Below are 18295 nucleotides of genomic sequence, written 5' to 3'. Positions count from 1 at the left end.
AACCACAAATTCATATTGATTTTTGTAAAACCTACCGAAAAAATCATTGTTACAATTAGAGTTTCTCTAGGCAATTAGATGAAAATAATGTGAATCAAAAATATGTGTATTGCTATCAACTTCAAAAGGCATGAAAATTAGCAGCTGTTGTTAATCCATATTTTGTAAGTCCTAGTCAAAATTCAGTAACTTGAACTAAAAGTTATTTACCTTGATTACCAGGAACAGTTTCACAAAAAAACTTGAGTAATTACTTTGTTAAGTGTGTTACTTTGAATGTTTGTCTTTGACCTTTATGCATCTTCAGTGTTGACTTTTTCGTCTATATCAAAACCGTATATAACTATTTCATAGATCAAAACACAATAATTCTGAATTTCATGGAAACTGAAGTATAGAAATAAGAAATACACTTAAGCAAATACTTGAGTTTGTTATATTGTTCATTGAATTCTTCATGTGTGGAAGCAATCCAGCTGGCTTATGGAAGGTTTGTGGTTCTAATTGCCCATCCATAATAAAAAATGCACGGCGGGGCACCTGAGGTCTTCCTCCACCATCAAATGCAGGAAAGTTGCCAATAATTGCGTCTGTGTGATGTTAAACCCAAAAAGTGTAGGCAGTTGAATATTGAAGATATGTCTTTAAGAAATTGGAATATAAGATTGTCTGTATTTCAGAGCATGTGGTATGTGAGGATGAGTTTAAGTATGCTCTGCTAGCCAACAACTGCTTGTATCCTGGATTGTCAACTTTAGTCTCCCTGCTCGTTCATACTTCAGGAGGATTGTAAGTAAACACCACTACAGTTACTGCCCTTTGTATATCATGAGTTACTGTTCTTTGTATTTCATGAATTACTTTCCTTGATACATATTATTTGTTACGCCATGTGTGCATCATGACTTCAGATCCTGGTGTATCTTACTATTTACTGTCCTTTGTATATCATCCTGCATAAATTACATTATCAGTTACTGTTCTTTTACCAGGAGTTACTGCCCTTGTTCATCTATAGTAACTTTTCTTAGTATATTATAAGCTACTGCAAGTTACCTTTCTTGTAATGCAAGTTACTTCCCTTTGTTGGGAATAAATTACTGTACATTTTTCTTCATCAGTTACATTTCTTGGTATATCATGAGTTATCTACCACTATACATCATCTTGTCGTGAGTGCCATAACCCTATTTTACTAATACACTTAATTTCAGTTTGTATGAGTTGCACACATAACAGTTTGACTTTTTATTCACTCCATCAGCAATAATAATTTTGACTAAGTATATTGCAAATATTACTTACAATGGATGCAAGCATCTTTCAATAGATTTGAGACTGAAGTTGTGACCCATATCAAAATATGATTATACAAAACAGTATTGTAATTTTTCCTGTCTGATCAATGTTTTCATGGTGTATGAAAGACAAAGAATGTACACAAAAAATCTTGTATACTTTGAATGGAATGCTAATTTTAACAAAGATTGTTTGAAGGTTATGCTCCATTATATGAGTGAGCATGAATTTAGGACTCGACTGTCAGTGAATACATGCAATATAAAATGTGCAGAAAAACATTTACCACAGCTGCTTGTTTCAGATAAAGGTGCTGAAAAACATTTACCACAGCTGCTCTGTTTCAGTTAAAGCTGCTGAAGAACATTTACCATAGCTGCTTGTTTCAGTTAAAGCTGCTGAAGAACATTTACCATAGCTGCTTTTTTCAGTTAAAGCTGCTGAAAAACATTTACCACAGCTGCTTGTTTCAGATAAAGGTGCTGAAAAACATTTACCACAGCTGCTTTGTTTCAGTTAAAGCTGCTGAAAAACATTTACCACAGCTGCTTGTTTCAGTTGAAGCAGCTGAAAAACTTTTACCACATCTGATTGTTTCAGTCAAACCTGCTGAGAAAACATTTTCCACAGCCGCTTGTTTCAGTTAAAGCTACTGAAAAACATTTACCACAGCTGCTTGTTTCAGATAAAGGTGCTGAAAAACATTTATCACAGCTGCTCTGTTTCAGTTAAAGCTGCTGAAAAACATTTACCACAGCTGCTCTGTTTCAGTTAAAGCTGCTGAAAAACATTTACCACATCTGCTAGTTTCAGTTAAAGCTGCTGAAAAACATTTACCACATCTGATTGTTTCAGTCAAACCTGCTGAGAAAACATTTTCCACAGCCGCTTGTTTCAGTTAAAGCTACTGAAAAACATTTACCACAGCTGCTTGTTTCAGATAAAGGTGCTGAAAAACATTTACCACAGCTGCTTGTTTCAGATAAAGGTGCTGAAAAACATTTATCACAGCTGCTTGTTTCAGTTAAAGCTGCTGAAAAACATTTACCACAGCTGCTTGTTTCAGTTAAAGCTGCTGAAAAACAAAAACATTTACCACATCTGATTGTTTCAGTTAAAGCTGCTGAAAAACATTTACCACATCTGATTGTTTTAGTCAAACCTGCTGAGAAAACATTTTCCACAGCCACTTGTTTCAGTTAAAGCTACTGAAAAACATTTACCACAGCTGCTTGTTTCAGATAAAGGTGCTGAAAAACATTTATCACAGCTGCTCTGTTTCAGTTAAAGGTGCTGAAAAACATTTATCACAGCTGCTTGTTTCAGTTAAAGCTGCTGAAAAACATTACCACAGCTTCTTGTTTCAGTCAAACCTGCTGAAAAAACATTTTCCACAGCTGCTTGTTTCTGTGAAAGCTGCTGAAAAAGTGTCCTGTTTTAGTTAAAGCTGTGTGTTACACATATACATACAAAAGTTAACTAGGGTTACAGCTTGTTGCTTTTAAATTAGTGAAGGATACCAGTTTTGAATTTAGCCCTCTACTTGGAAACCTTATTTTAGGTTTCATAAGCCCTCTACAGACGGTAGGTTTTTGTTGTACAACACTAATTATCTCAAAGATGTACAATTTTGAAATTGTACATTTTGCACATACAGACAGTATTCCATTCCTATATAAATCACAGAGATTTACCAAGTAAACATAGTGCATCAGGTACTGAAAAGAATGTAACTATTAATATTATAAAAAATAATATGCACCTTTTTATGTCCCATGAATTTGATTACGCATGACACAAATGAGCCACGCCATTAGAAAACCAACATAGTGGCTTTGCGACCAACGTGGATGCAGACCAGCCTGTGCATCCGCGCAGTCTGGTCAGGATCAGTGACGGTTGCTTTCAAAGTCTAATACATTTAGAGAAACCGTTAGCGAACAGCATGGATCAGACTGCGCGGATGCTGGTTGTAAATGCACTATGTTGGTTTTCTCATGGCGCAGCTCAAATCATTTAACTTTTCAGTGTCATCCTTCCATTATGCATTAAAAGCCATTTTATATTCAGATTTGTGTTTATTTTTTGGCCAATTGTTTCTGGAATTTCATTCACTTGCCTCTTATCAGCTAATTATTTACCAATTTGTTGCTTGTCAACATGGGTGGTACGTAAGGCAAAACTTACGAAATAGAACATGTCCTAATCTGTAAGTCAAGACTTAAGATTTACGAAATCAAGGAATAGCATGGTACACACGGTAATATTTGGCTGTACATCTTGAATTTAATTGGTGTTGTACAACAAAAACTTACCGTCTGTAGAGGGCTTTATATGCTGTTTATTCCTTATATCTACTTAAGTTATTTCCTATGTTTGTAATACTTTCTAAATTATAAAAATCTACAGTCATTAAATAGTTGCTGCAAAGAAATTAAGTTAACAGTCACGGCACAGATTTATACTGTCTTCACTAACTGATCTGCTCAAGTCACACATCCTCACTTTGACACAATGTGAACAGTTATAGTTTTATTCTACAACATTAGATATGCAATATGTACATGATCTTTGTTTGAAATAATCATGTTAAAGATTTGATTGAAATAAGAATTAGTTGATCCTTATGGTTATATAATTTTCAAAATATACTGGAATTTTTATATGTCCTTTTCCTCTAATGTGGCACCTTCTTTGTGTATATTTTATGTTTTCTGTTTTTGTGCCAAACGCGGAACCTGTCTCAAATATATTTTGTTTTTGCTGTTTTTTAGGCAAATGTAGCACTTTCTTCATGTACATGTATCTGTTAGGCATCTTATTTTTAGGCCAAATGTGGCACATATTTTAGATATATTATGTCTCCACCCCCCCACCCCACCACACTGGGGGAGACATATTGTTTTTGCCCTGTCCATCCTTCCGTCCGTCCGTCACACTTTATTTCCGATCAATAACTGGAGAACCATTTGACCTAGAACCTTCAAACTTCATAGGGAGCCAGTCTGTTTAAGGTCAAGGTTACAGGGGCCTTAACATGGAAAACCATTTCTGGTCAGTAACTTCAGAACCACTTGGCCAAGAATGTTGAAACTTCGTAGGATGTTTGACATGCAGAGGAGATGACCCCTATTGATTTTGGGGTCACTTTGTTAAAGTTCAAGGTCACTAGAGCCTGAACATGGAAAACCATTTCGGATCAATAACTTGTGAACCACTTGACCCAGAATGTTGAAACTTCATAGGATGGTTGGACATGCAGTGTAGATGGTCACATAATTAAAGCTCAAGGTTGCAGTGGACAGAACATGGAAATCCATTTCCGGTCAATAACTTGAGAACCATATGACCTAGAACCTTCCAACTTTGGGGTGATAAGGCTTAAAATGTAGTGACCGGTTTCGTTTTTGGGGTCACTTTAGCTAAGTTCAGGGTCAAAGGGGCCTGAACATAGAAAATTCCTTCCAATCAATAACTTGAGGATACTTGATCAAGAATGGTAAAACTTCATAGGATGGTTGGACATGCAGAGTAGATGACCCCTACTGATTTTGGGTACACTCAATCAAAGGTCAGGTCACAGGGGTCAGAACATGGATAACCATTTCCAGTTCATAACTTAGAACCACTAGGCCCAGAATGTTGAATCTTAGTGGGATGATTGGACATGCCAAGTAGATGATCCCTATTGCAGCCAATTATCAGTGTCTCTTTGACTTTCGCTCCTGTCCCATATTGACTTCTGGCCTATAAGACTAAGCATTGGGGGAGACATGCGTTTTTGTACAAAAGCATATTCTAGTTTATTTTTGCTGTTTAAAGACCACATATTTCAGATATATAGTTTACTACATGGTGAATATTGTAGTGAAAGTAGTATGATTATTATGCAGTGTTGCCTATAGCAGTACATTACTAACAGTTGCGCTCATTAATTCTCTATATTAGATATGGAAAAGGTTCAATAGAGGGAACAGTTCGCAGGTAAATCATAGCTTCATTCCTCTGTTTTATATACAGACACCTTGTAGATATAATTGAAAAGAAACCATGCTTCCCAAATACAGCACAAGCATACAGTTGTTATGGTTTTTTAGCTCACCTGAGCACAAAGTGCTCATGGTGAGATATTGTGATTACACTGTGTCCGTCGTCTGTTGTGCATGCGTCCGTGCATCCGTTGTCAACATTTGTGTTTAAACAACATCTGCTCCAAAACCAATGAATGGATTTTGATGAAACTTAGCCATGATGTTCCTTGGGTGGTCTTCTACCAAACTTGTTTAAACGGTACCGCTTGGTTGCACATAGGGGCTGCCAGAGCTAAAAATAGAAAAAACTTCAAATGACATCTCCTAAACCGATGGTCCAATTATTGAAATTATTTCACACAAATGGTCCTTATGTCACCCTCTACCAAGATTGTTCAAATTATACTGATTCGTCAAAAACATGGCCGCTGGAGGGCGTTGTCACTTTTCCCAAAAATATTTTGTACATGTATATAGTGGAAAATTAAAAAATCTTCTTGTATGAAACTGTTGGCCTAATTTTAGAATAACTTTACACAAATGGTCCTTTTGTGACCCTCTACCAAGATTGTTCAGATTATTTTGATTCATCAAAAAACATGGCCGCCAGAGGGTGTGGTTACTTTTCCCTATAGGTATATAGTGGAAACTTTAAAAATCTACTTGTGTGAAACTGCTGGCGGGAAAATCTTCTTGTCCAAATGCACAGGGTCTACGGCATGGTATGTAGAATCATCTAGTGTCCTCTACCAGGGTCAAATATGGCCGCACCCTGGGGGTCACATAGTTTTTTTAGACTTATATAGGGAAAACTTCAAAAATCTTCGTGTCCAAAACCACAAAGCATAGGGCTTTGATATTTGTAATGTAGCATCATTTAGTGGTTCTTCACTAAGTTTGTTCAAATTATCCCCCTAGGGTCAAATATGGCCCTGCCCCGGGGGTCACATGGTTTATATAGACTTATATAGGTAAAAAACTTTAAAAACCTTCTTGTCCATATCCTACAAGATTCAAATTTGGACCACATGTATAGTTATGAGTTGCTAGATGAACCTTGACATGAGTTGACCTTGATCTTGACCTAGTGACTTACTTTTGCATTTCTGTAGCTACAGCCTTCAAATTTGGACCACATGTATAGATTTGTGTACCGAAATCAACTTTGACTTTGACATTGATCTAGTGACCTACTTTCACATTTTTGAAGGTACAGGCTTCAAATTTGGACCACATGCATAGTTTTGTGATCCGAAATGAAATTTGACCTTGATTTTGACCTAGTGACCTACTTTCACATATCTCAAGCTACAGCCTTCAAATTTGGACCACATGCATAGATTTATGTACCGAAATAAACTTTGACCTTGACATTGACCTAGTGACCTACTTTCACATGTTTGAAGATACAGGCTTCAAATTTGGACCACATGCATCTTCTTCTCTGAATCAATAATAGCTAGAGCCTTGATTTTTGGTGTGTGATGTCAGAGTTGTACTGTCTAACTATTGCCATAGAAGAAACCTATCAATACTTGTACCATTACGTTATGCAAACACACTTAAATCCTTATACTCAGGTGAGCGCTTTAGGGTCAATGACCCTCTTGTTGTATAACATACTGTCAAACTTGCACTAAAAGGACCAAAACTGTATTGATAACCTGCCTTGAAAGGTCACTATATCCCCTTCCAATTCACATACAAACAGTAAAATTTACCTGTTCTGAGAGACTTCATGGTTTGAAGGCAGGTGCCATAGAAAACAAGTCTTTCTTCAATAGAATTATCAGGCTGTAAGGCAGATAGAACAGAAAACAAGTAATTCTAAGCATAGAATAACCCCAGTCTGTCATGCAAATGGCATTGGAAACAAGTCTCTCTAAAAACAGAATTACATGGAAAACAAGTCTAAAAATTGAATTACCAGTCTGTCGGGCAATTTGCATGGAAAACTAGTCTCTCTAAAACAGAATTACCAATCTGTCAGGCAAATGGCATGGAAAACAAGTCTCTCTAAAACAGAATTACCAGTCTGTCAGGCAAATGGCATGGAAAACAAGTCTCTCTAAAACTGAATTACCAGTCTGTCAGGCAAATGGCATGGAAAACAAGTCTCTCTAAAACAGAATTACCAGTCTGTCAGGCAAATGGCATGAAAAACAAGTCTCTCTAAAACAGAATAATCAGGCATCTGGCTCATAATAAAAACAGAATTACTATTCTGTAATTTTCCTGTCCAGATACACTATCATGTATGCTTGTGCTGAAGATTGTTTTAGCTTCTGTTTAAATGTTTTTGTTGTTAGAAAGATACATAAATGCTATACAGCTACAACAGTTTCAGTTTTTTATTTTTGTGTGATTGTTTGTGCAAAAGTTGATCAGTTTACTTTAGAGGATTATAATAAACAAGAATGTTACACATAGATATGATTATTATACTGTACAGCAAAAGAAAAAATGTAACAGTTATTCATTATTAACCCTAGTGATGTTAATTATTGTAGTGATATAATTAGGAAGTTGAGAAAAAGGTCTGTTGTCACAACCCGCTTGTGTACACTAAGCTTACGCTAAAAGCAGCTTATCATAGCACCCCTATAGCTTACGCTAGCCGTGGCTTATATTCATTGATAACAAAGAAATCATTTTTATTCACTGACAACTATTTGACTTAGATTTCATGCTTGCTTCAATTTGATTTGAATAATTAAAATTAAACAAAATAGTGACTTGTCATTTAAGGCAAAGTTTAAATCAAATAGTGATTTATTTAAACTTTGCCTTAAATGACAAGTTCTTGTCTTGGCAAAATAGACTTTGTGGCAATAATTAATGAAAATTTTGTTTTTGAAATTAAATGATTTCACAGTATTATATGAAACTTTCTGGTGGCATGAAAGAAAATGGTAGTGAGTCATTTTACATTTTGAGTTTGGTAATTATGTCTCCCACCACACAGTGGTGTGGGAGACATATTGATTTACTCCTGTCTGTGTGTCTGTCTGTATGTGTGTGTGTGTGTGTGTATGTCACAAATCTTGTCCGCACTCTAAGTCGAACATTTCTCATCAGACCTTCACCAAACTTGAACAAAATGTGTTGGACTATAAGTTCTCAGCCAAGTTTGATAACTAGCCAAATTGGCCCAGCCACTTCGGAATTATGGCCCTTGAACATAACTACCAACACTACTGATACTGCACTGTAGACTGGTTACTCCAACATGTGAATACCAATAGGCCACAAACAGTATATAAAGCCAGACTTACTATTCAGATGATTAGGCAGTTGTGGGAGACATGCGCTTTTCTCAAAAGCACCTCTAGTTTACATTTCAGTTCCCAGTACTAGCTTATACATTATTTCACATTGTATGGACATTGTATGGTTTAGTAAACACTTCCAAGGCTTTATTTTGCAAAAAACAGTTTGTTTACCATTATGTTTGTTTACCATTATGCTTTTGTAAATTTAATCTTAGAATTTCATCAGGTTAGATAACTAGGTTTCAGGACGAAAATCATGGTCTGCTCTGCAAGTTCTTTCTTTCTTTGGCTGGTTCATAAGTAAGAAGCTTTTACCTTTCTGTTTTTCAATGTATGTGGTAACAGTGAATGTCTTTTTTTTTCGTAAAATGATTGAATATAAGCCATTCTTCCAGTTTGTTTGCTATAAATGTTGTAGTGCATTTGGCAGGTCGTGATTCATGCTACATGATGTCTTTTCCTGTCTTGTGACCTTTTGTTTAACTGCTAGTTTGTGCATTGTCCAAAACCTATATTTTCCTAGTGAATGCCTAGTATTTTTAGTGATTTTCTTGTGGTTTCCTCACCTTTGTGAAATTACATTCTGTTTATCAGTTTCATGCAAATGTTGTCATGTTGTTTGGTGTTGTTGTTGTTGTTGTTGTGTATTGTTGTTGCTGTTTGGTTTTAAGTTTCTTGGTCAAGGTACCCCTTCTGACAGTAATCAAACACATGGCTGAGAATCTGGGCAAAACTGACAAACTGGGAAGCTATCTTTACTGCATACAAGAATTTGTTTGATTCTGAACAATGCTCATACACACATTAGTAGGAGGCAGGACTTAGTGATTGAAAGTCTATGTCCTTGAACCACTCAGCTATAAAGATCCTCTCTAATTTTACACTGTCAGGGCTTGCAGCTGAACTTTGTAGTTTTAATATTTGTTACATGCAGTTCAAAGGGATATGCAACATTCTAGTTTTTGTTTGTATTTACCTGTGATTTGAAACAGTAGGGAAAAAAAGATACAATAAGATAGCTGTTCACAATGTTACATTTGCATGTAAATGCATTTTATACAAATCACAAGATTAAATAATATCTTCGGTAGACTGCCTTTTACTGTAACGTAAAACTGTCAAATAATTTTTGGTATTTTGACACTTGGCTATTTCCAGCATTGATTTTCAGTTTGTTTTGTCCAATTAGTCATGCTTTAGTATTGAACTTAGAGTTAAAGCACTCTTTAAGAATATGATATTGTTGCAACAGCTAAAACCTGTTGATAAAAAATAGTTTTTAACACTATGTAAGGGATATAAAGCTTATTCAGACATGTAGCAGGTGAAAACAATGATTCAGTATTAATATTAAATCTCCAAGGGAGGTAATGCTTCTGCAGCTGCTGAAAAAAGAAAAGGATAAAAATGTTAACATCTGCAAAGGAGTTGATGCTATTAAACCATGAACCATGTTACTTCTGAAAACAAATGTTAACATCTACAAGGGAGGTAATACATACAATAATTGTTCTACTTTAATTAGTACAATGGTTTTTTGGTGACAAGATATAGAAAACTATATCAGGTAGGAGCTGAACTGAAGCTTGATGACGATTTCTATAGATGGTCTGTGACAGGCTACATGTCATATCTGGTCCACATCATACCATGTAGAGACATCCTTCATCTTTTATTTGATCAAGAACAAACCATTTTTGAAAACCTCTATCCCAGATATGGTCCATAACATATATGGATAGCCTTTTCCTGTATCGGGTCAACACAAACCATGCAATGATTTGATCTAGCTACTTAGCATTTTCATATTAGCTGAATTCATTTCTTTTGTGTCAAAGCCCGAAATATTTTCCTGAAATTCCATATACGGTAATTATTAATGATAAAATATGAAATTACTACCGTAATCAAATATTGAAGATATCTGGTCATCAGGTGATGTCTTTTGTCCAATAGAAATGCCAGAAACTTGTAGGTGTGATAAATGACATTATAAGACAGTTTGCACTTAACCATCAGCTTTTACTAATTGAATACTGCAAGTTAAATCTTTTGAGATAAAGAGAACTGTAATATTGTACTAGTCAGACATCTGAAAGTAACAAATATAGAACATATACCCCTCTATATTAATACTGGTATTCAATTGTGTATTCTAACCCTGATTCTAAAAATGGCAGTAAGAAAGAATCCATTACCATCATTGATTAGTGTTTATTAAAGATTTAGAATTATGTTTATCAAAGATTTGTGTTTATCATTGATTTATATTTATCAAAGATTTATAATTATGTTTATCAAGAGTTAATATCTATCAAAGTGTTTATCAGAGATTTCTGTTTATCTGAGAGTAAGTTTATCAAAGATATATGTTTATTGGAGATATAGAAGACTTCCGGTTTATCAAAGATATATGTTTATTGGAGATATAGAAGACTTCCGGTTTATCAAAGATATATGTTTATTGGTGATGTACGTTTATCAGAGATAGAGAAGACTTTTTATCGAATTTGCACATAAATTGCAATAACTATCATCTTGCTTAACATATATTTTTTTTCACTTTTCTGCTGCAAAAGGAGTGCTTACATTGGGAAGGTATTTTACTTTTAGATATTTTAACATTCATCTTTTTTTCCAAATTTAGAAAATAAAGCTGACATAAAAAAAGCCTTGTATGATTTTTGTTGTTAGATGAATTTTTTTGTTACACTCTAAATGAAAATTTAAATGTATTTTTCCCTTGTTGACACATAGTTTCATTTCTTACATGAATAGAACAGTGTCATATGTTTTACATATGTACACCTGGTATATTGTTATGGTATATGTTACAAGATGGATGTATTATACATTTACCAGATTTGTAACGACAACTCTTGGTTGCTGGTCATGACATAAAAATGTTGTCACATAACTGAGAGTCGTATGTTTTTCATGAGCTGCAAACCTGAACCTTAATGTGTTTTAACTGACATTGTAACGGTACCTTAAGTGAAACCCTTTTTTGTCATGGTTTCTTTTGTACACACGGTTGACTTTTCAAAGTAAATTTCACAAAACCAAAAATGTTGCATGAAACATGCCTTACACAGAAGTTTGAAGTAAAATGATTTATTTAACTACCGAAACAAGTGACTATCAAAAATATAGTTTCATTTTCCAACATCAATAACATAATTTAGAAATTGCACATGAATAATATAGTGCAATAGATGGAATAGAACAAAACAAGAAGTAGTCTGTCAGGAAGTAGTCCTGTTAAGCTGAGAGGTTTCGTGTAGGGATACATATTCAAGGAAACTATACTGAGATGATAAAAGAATATCTATTTAAAGGCATTGTAATTCATGGCATGAATATGGCATTATTACTCAAGAAGAATTTATTGATGTACATATTAACCCTTATCATGCTGGACATGATTGATTTTGCCTTTGCGATCAGTGTAGATCATGATCAGCCTGCACATCCGTGCAGTCTGATCATGATCTGCACTTTTCGCCATTCAGTCAGTATCTTTTTGGTAGGCACCCCTTTTAACAGTCAGTGGTACTGTCCAAATTGAAAGATGGACAAATTCATTTTAGAAATTTAGCAGGGTAAGGGTTAAATATGGTATTATCTCTTCATGTATAACATGAATGGTGTCATTTTGTTATATCTTGTTTTGGTTAACTTCAGTGAAGGAGAACTTGCAACAGACCAGTGGCAGCAGACGTACGGTCGACATTCAGGGAATGAGATTTACCATATTCAGCTGGGACGTAGTGCTTTCTTCAGTAGTTACGAGGGGAAGAAATTCACAGAAGCTTCAGCTGATGCCCATCAAAGGTCAGTCTCTTAGAAGATAAATCATCATCTCAGCACAAAACGTAGATAAGTGCATTCTTTCTGTCAGTGTAATTATGCAGTTTTTGCCTAAAGGTTATAAAATGTAAGAGCAGCCATTAATTGTTTTCAGAGATAGTTGGCAGATATAACTTTTGTGGGGTACTAAGTTTCTTATATTTTATCCGCAAATCCAGGAATGTATATGTTCTTATGCCCAGGCTACAAAATATTTTTGCTGACAAAATTTTGTTAAAACTAGAGACAGTGAATAGCATTTCTTAAAAAATTGATAAATTAATGTTTTTGACGATTTAAGCTTGAACAAGAGAAATGATAAAATTTTGTTATATTATATAACTAGAGACAGTGAATAGCATTTCTTAAAAAAAGTTGATAAATTAATGTTTTTGACGATTTAAGCTTGAACAAGAGAAATAATACAATTTACAAAAAGAAAAGAATGATGCTTCTTGAAAGGTTTGCACTAGTTGTAACAAGGTTTAGATGCTATGAATTATAAGATTTAGAGGCTATAAATTATAAGGTTTAAAGGCTATAAATTATAAGGTTTAAAGGCTATAAATTAAAAGGTTTATAGGCTATAAATTATAAGCATTGTTCTAAACTGTTACCTCCAACATGTATCTTGTGATAATGGACAAGTTTAGGAAAACAAATTAATATTTGATCATAATGGTAGTCTTATCTGTATATGGGATTTGAAAGCTCTCACTGGGGGCGTTAAATTCTTCATGTGAAGAAGCCATCCAGCTGGCTTACGGAATGTTGGTTCTTCTACCCATGTGTCCACCCATGATAAAAAAATGCACGGAGAGGTACCTGGGGTCTTCCTCCACTAGCCTCTATATGGCCTGTAATTGTGTTAGTGCGATATTAAACCCAACAAAAACAAAATAAACTAGAAATGTTTGATTTTGGAACAAATTAGTGGTCTTCGAAGGCAGATGGTTTCTTTTCACTGGTGGTATTAAGCACGTATGTGACTAAATTATGTTGGTTTGTTTAGGTTCGGTATATCCCTAGTTGCTGTACTTGACACTACAGTAGAGGAGCCACATTTACAGCTAAACCCTGGACCTAGCTACATCCTCAAGGCTACAGACTTCTGTTTCTATATGAGTGTTACAAAGGAAGAGTATGCCAAAATACAACCTGATGCTCTCAGGCAGGATGATACTAAATCTAGTAGAGCCAAAAATATGGGTATGTACAGAATAAAGAAACTATGAAATGAATGTGTGTCACTTTCAGGTCAGGCAAAACTACTTCATATAAATTGCCTTTCCAAAGTAATAATATGAAATATGGCACTGCCTCAATCGGGAATCGATCTGACTTCAACTCATCCCATAAGATTTGAAAAGAACTGTCTAATGACAGCATCAATTCTGTATCATTTTAAAGGTAGATTTTGGAATGAAAACAACACTGCCCATATTTGTACTGATGTGCAAGATGTAGCGGTTCGGACAAGTTATGTGGACGCTTATTACAAGGAAAAAGCGTATTCTTCCAAAAAGTCAGACGCTCTGTGCATGTTTCGGAAGGACACATTTTTTAATTTGATAGCATATATCTCATTCGGTGTATCACATGTTACCGTAGAGGGATCGATCCCGGAAGGACACATTTTTTAATTTGATAGTATATATCTCATTCGGTATGTCGCATGTTACCGTAGAGGGATCGATCACACGCCTTTTCCTTGTGCCTAATGATCGTTATAATTTGCCTTTCCAAAGTAATGTTATCTAATGATCCATAGAAATTTCATTTCTTAAGGTATGTTATGGTCCATATTAATTTCCTTTCCTTAACCATATTATCTGAATTAAATGATCCATATAAATTGCCTTTCCTAAGCAATGTTGTCTGATGATCCATATACCGTAGATACCCATGTATAATGCGCACCCGTGTATAATGCGCACCCCCGATCTTAGTCCAAAATCCTGGGGAAAAAAAAAAAAAAAAAAAAAAAAAAAAAATTTTTGGTCAATTTTGAGGTGGATGGAAAACGAAAGTAGAGTTTACATCGACACCGGTAATAAATATATCTCCGCGGCGGAGAGCAGCATCGGTCTCACGGTACTATCGATTTTTGTTTTCTCGAAAATAAAACCAGTAAATTATTGTTATATTTGTTGTTTTACCTTTTTTAATTCACTATTTTGAATAAATAAATAGCAGCTGATTCAATATTTCGGAATGGTATCTTTCAAAATGACATGAGCTTCTCAATTTAAACTGATAACAAAAGGTGTGATAGTCTTTTTGTCACGATCATAAAGCCAGTAATTACCGGCAATTAACGTGTCACCTCGTGTCAATTATGTTGTTCACAGTTTGATCTCGGTTAAAGATAATTCTCGATCTTTAATTAGTAACATAATTTTTGTGATTTATAAACATTTCTTTCGTCAAAATACTTTTAAATTTATATGAAATTAATTTTTTTGAAAGAAAAATAAACAATTCGATCTTTTACGGAACGTAACGGCAATCTTAGATTTTAGCGGAGACAGTAAGCGCGGGGAGTAGTTTCCCTTTACCAAGATGGCGAACATCGGTAACAAACTTGTTTTGAAGTTGGAAAATTGTCTATACCTGTGTATTATGCGCACCCACGATTCGGGGGTGGTCCCGGGGGTAAAAAAACTGCGCATTATACATGGGTATCTACGGTAAATTGCCTTTCTTCAGCAACGTTATCTCCTGATCCATACAAATTGCCTTTCCTAAGCTATGTAGACAAATGATTCATACAAATTGTTTTTCCTAAGCTACATTATCAAATGATCTATATAATTTGCCTTTCCATAGTTTTCTAATGATCAGTATAGATTGCTTTTTCTAACTAAAGTTATTTGATGATCTGTATAAATTGCTGTTTGCCTAAGCTGTGTTAACAAATGATCAATTTTATTTGCCTTGTCTAAGCTACATTATCTAATGGCTCATGCCTTTCCTAAACTAAGTTATCTAAATATCCATATAAGTGCTTATTTTATTCATATACATTGCTATTCTCAATTATCTTTTTTGCCTTTACATTATTATGATCCATTTAAGTTGCCATTCCTGAGCTACAGTATTTTACCATTCATGTTGATTGCCTTTCTGAAACACCCTTAAGATGCATATAAATTGTCCATTTAAAATCAGTGCAATCAAGTCTCTATTCAGTTGTTTTCTCCAGCTTGTTTAAATGCACTTTTCAAAAACATTGAGTCTTGCACTGTTATGTTACAATTAGGTCATCTGACAGGAAAACAAAGTTTGGCATCATTAAAACTTTGCTAGAAAAATTTTAACATTATTTGATGGGTATGATAATTTTTTACACATTAATAATGTCTATTTCTTTTTGATATCATTTAAGTTAGTAGACGTAATTTACCTTATTTGTATTTCAGAGCGTATGGCAGCAGAGTTACAGCGAATGTTGGAGTCCGATGATGAGGAGGAAGATTACGGAGAAGAGGAAAGCGTATTTAACACAATAACAATACAACAAGGGTATGTTATTCATGTAACATAAATGTAAATTCGGTTAATTTCGTAGGCATTAAATTTCACGGTTTTGTGAAAATTGACTTTATCGCTGGGACGTGAATTTACGGATTTCAAATTTTTAAGAGGAGTTAGATAGTAAAATTTCTTATTCATTGAGATTTTATTTCCTGGATTGATCCAACTGCAAAATCCATAAAAATTAGACATCCATGAAATTAATGATTTTATAGTGCACAAGAGAAATAATTATGAGTTATACAATGTTACAGTGACAGTCTTAGTGTTATCAAACGTTATCAGGTGGATAATTATACAGACTGTATAGAGATCTTTGAGATGTTGAGAAAAAAAGCCATGTGCAAGATTCAGTGTGTTCTGTATAGGTGGAGTTTGTTAGCTCACCTGAGCAATGCTCAGGTGAGTTTTTCTGATCGCTCGATGTCCGTCGTCCGTCGTCTGTCGTCTGTCTGTCAACATTTAGCTTGTGTATGCGATAGAGGCTGTATTTTTCAATTAATCTTCATGAATGTTGGTCAGAATGATAACATTGATGAAATCTAGGCCGAATTCGAAAATGGGTCATCTCGGGTCGAAAACTAGGTCACTAGGTCAAATCAAAGAAAAACCTTGTGTATGCGATAGAGGCTGTATTTTTAGCTCACCTGTCACAAAGTGACAAGGTGAGCTTTTGTGATCGCGCGGCGTCCGTCGTCCGTCCGTGGGTGCGTAAACTTTTGCTTGTGACCACTCTAGAGGTCACATTTTTCATGGGATCTTTATGAAAGTTGGTCAGAATGTTCATCTTGATGATATCTAGGTCAAGTTCGAAACTGGGTCACGTGCGGTCAAAAACTAGGTCAGTAGGTCTAAAAATAGAAAAACCTTGTGACCTCTCTAGAGGCCAAATTTTTCATGAGATCTTCATGAAAATTGGTCAGAATGTTCACCATGATGATATCTAGGTCAAGTTCGAAACTGGGTCACGTGGGGTCAAAAACTAGGTCAGTAGGTCTAAAAATAGAAGAACCTTGTGACCTCTCTAGAGGCCATCTTTCTCAATGGATTTTCATGAAAATTGGTGAGAATGTTCACCTTGATGATATCTAGGTCAAGATCGAAACTGGGTCACGTGGGGTCAAAAACTAGGTCAGTAGGTCTAAAAATAGAAAAACATTGTGACCTCTCTAGAGGCCATATTTCTCAAGAGATCCTCATGAAAATCGGTCAGATTGTTCACCTTGATGATATCTAGGTCAAGTTTGAAACTGGGTCACATGCGGTCAAAAACTAGGTCAGTAGGTCTGAAAATAGAAAAACCTTGTGACCTCTCCAGAGGCCATATTTTTCATGGGATCTTTATGAAAATTAGTCAGAATGTTCACCTTGATGATATCTAGGTCAAGTTCGAAACTGGTTTATGTGCGGTCAATAACTAGGTCAGTAGATCTTAAAATAGAAAAACCTTGTGACCTCTCTAGAGGCCATATTTTTCAAGAGATCTTCATGAAAATTGGTCAGAATTTTCACCTTGATGATATCTAGGTCATGTTCGAAACTGGGTCACGTGCGGTCAAAAACTAGGTCAGTAGGTCTAAAAATAGAAAAACCTTGTGATGTCTCTAGAGGCTATATTTCTCAATGGATCTTCAAGAAAAATTGGTGAGAATGTTCAACTTGATGATACCTAGGTCAAGTTCGTAACTGGGTCATGTGCGGTCAAAAACTAGGTCAGCAGGTCGAAAAATAGAAAAACCTTGTGACTTCTCTAGAGGCCATATTTTTCATGAGATCTTCAGGAAAATTGGTGAGAATGTTCACCTTGATGATATCTAGGTCAAGTTCAAAAGTGGGTCAAGTGCCTTCAAAAACTAGGTCATTAGGTCAAATAATAGAAAAACCTTGTGACCTCTCTAGAGGTCATATTTTTCAATGGATCTTCATGAAAATTGGTCAGAATTTTTTATCTTGATGATATCTAGGTCACATGTGCTCAAAAACTAGGTCACTGTGTCAAATAATAGAAATAACGACGTCATACTCAGTTCAACACTGGGTCATGTGGGGATAGGTGAGCGATTCAGGACCATCATGGTCCTCTTGTTCAATTAATCTTCATGAATATTGGTCAGAATGATAACCTTGATGAAATCTAGGCCGAGTTCAAAAATGGGTCATCTTGGGTCAAAAACTAGGTCACTAGGTCAAATCAAAGAAAAACCATGTGTATGCGATAGAGGCTGTATTTTTCAATTGATCTTCATGAATATTGGTCAGAATGATTGCCTTGATGAAATCTAGACCAAGTTCGAAAATGGGTCATCT

General features: G+C 35.1%; 1 protein-coding gene across 9 annotated transcripts in view; it reads left to right on the top strand.

Moving 5' to 3' along the window:
* Positions 1–18295, top strand: part of LOC123539742 (potassium channel subfamily T member 2-like) — a 171372-nt gene that overhangs the window by 109646 nt on the left and 43431 nt on the right. For 7 of the 9 annotated variants that reach the window (XM_045324486.2, XM_045324487.2, XM_045324483.2 and 4 more), the window contains 6 exons: positions 681–789; positions 5248–5283; positions 7841–7867; positions 12287–12436; positions 13464–13660; positions 15874–15976. In XM_045324486.2, the coding sequence (XP_045180421.2) occupies positions 681–789; positions 5248–5283; positions 7841–7867; positions 12287–12436; positions 13464–13660; positions 15874–15976 (622 nt within the window). The remainder of the gene's footprint in view (positions 1–680; positions 790–5247; positions 5284–7840; positions 7868–12286; positions 12437–13463; positions 13661–15873; positions 15977–18295) is intronic. The other 2 variants (XM_045324482.2, XM_045324484.2) reach the window with 2 other exon arrangements.

This window comes from Mercenaria mercenaria, chromosome 16, assembly GCF_021730395.1.
Source record: "Mercenaria mercenaria strain notata chromosome 16, MADL_Memer_1, whole genome shotgun sequence".
Lineage (NCBI taxonomy): Eukaryota > Metazoa > Mollusca > Bivalvia > Venerida > Veneridae > Mercenaria > Mercenaria mercenaria.
The sequence above is the reverse complement of the archived record's forward strand: the minus strand, read 5'-3'. Positions and strand labels throughout refer to the sequence as shown.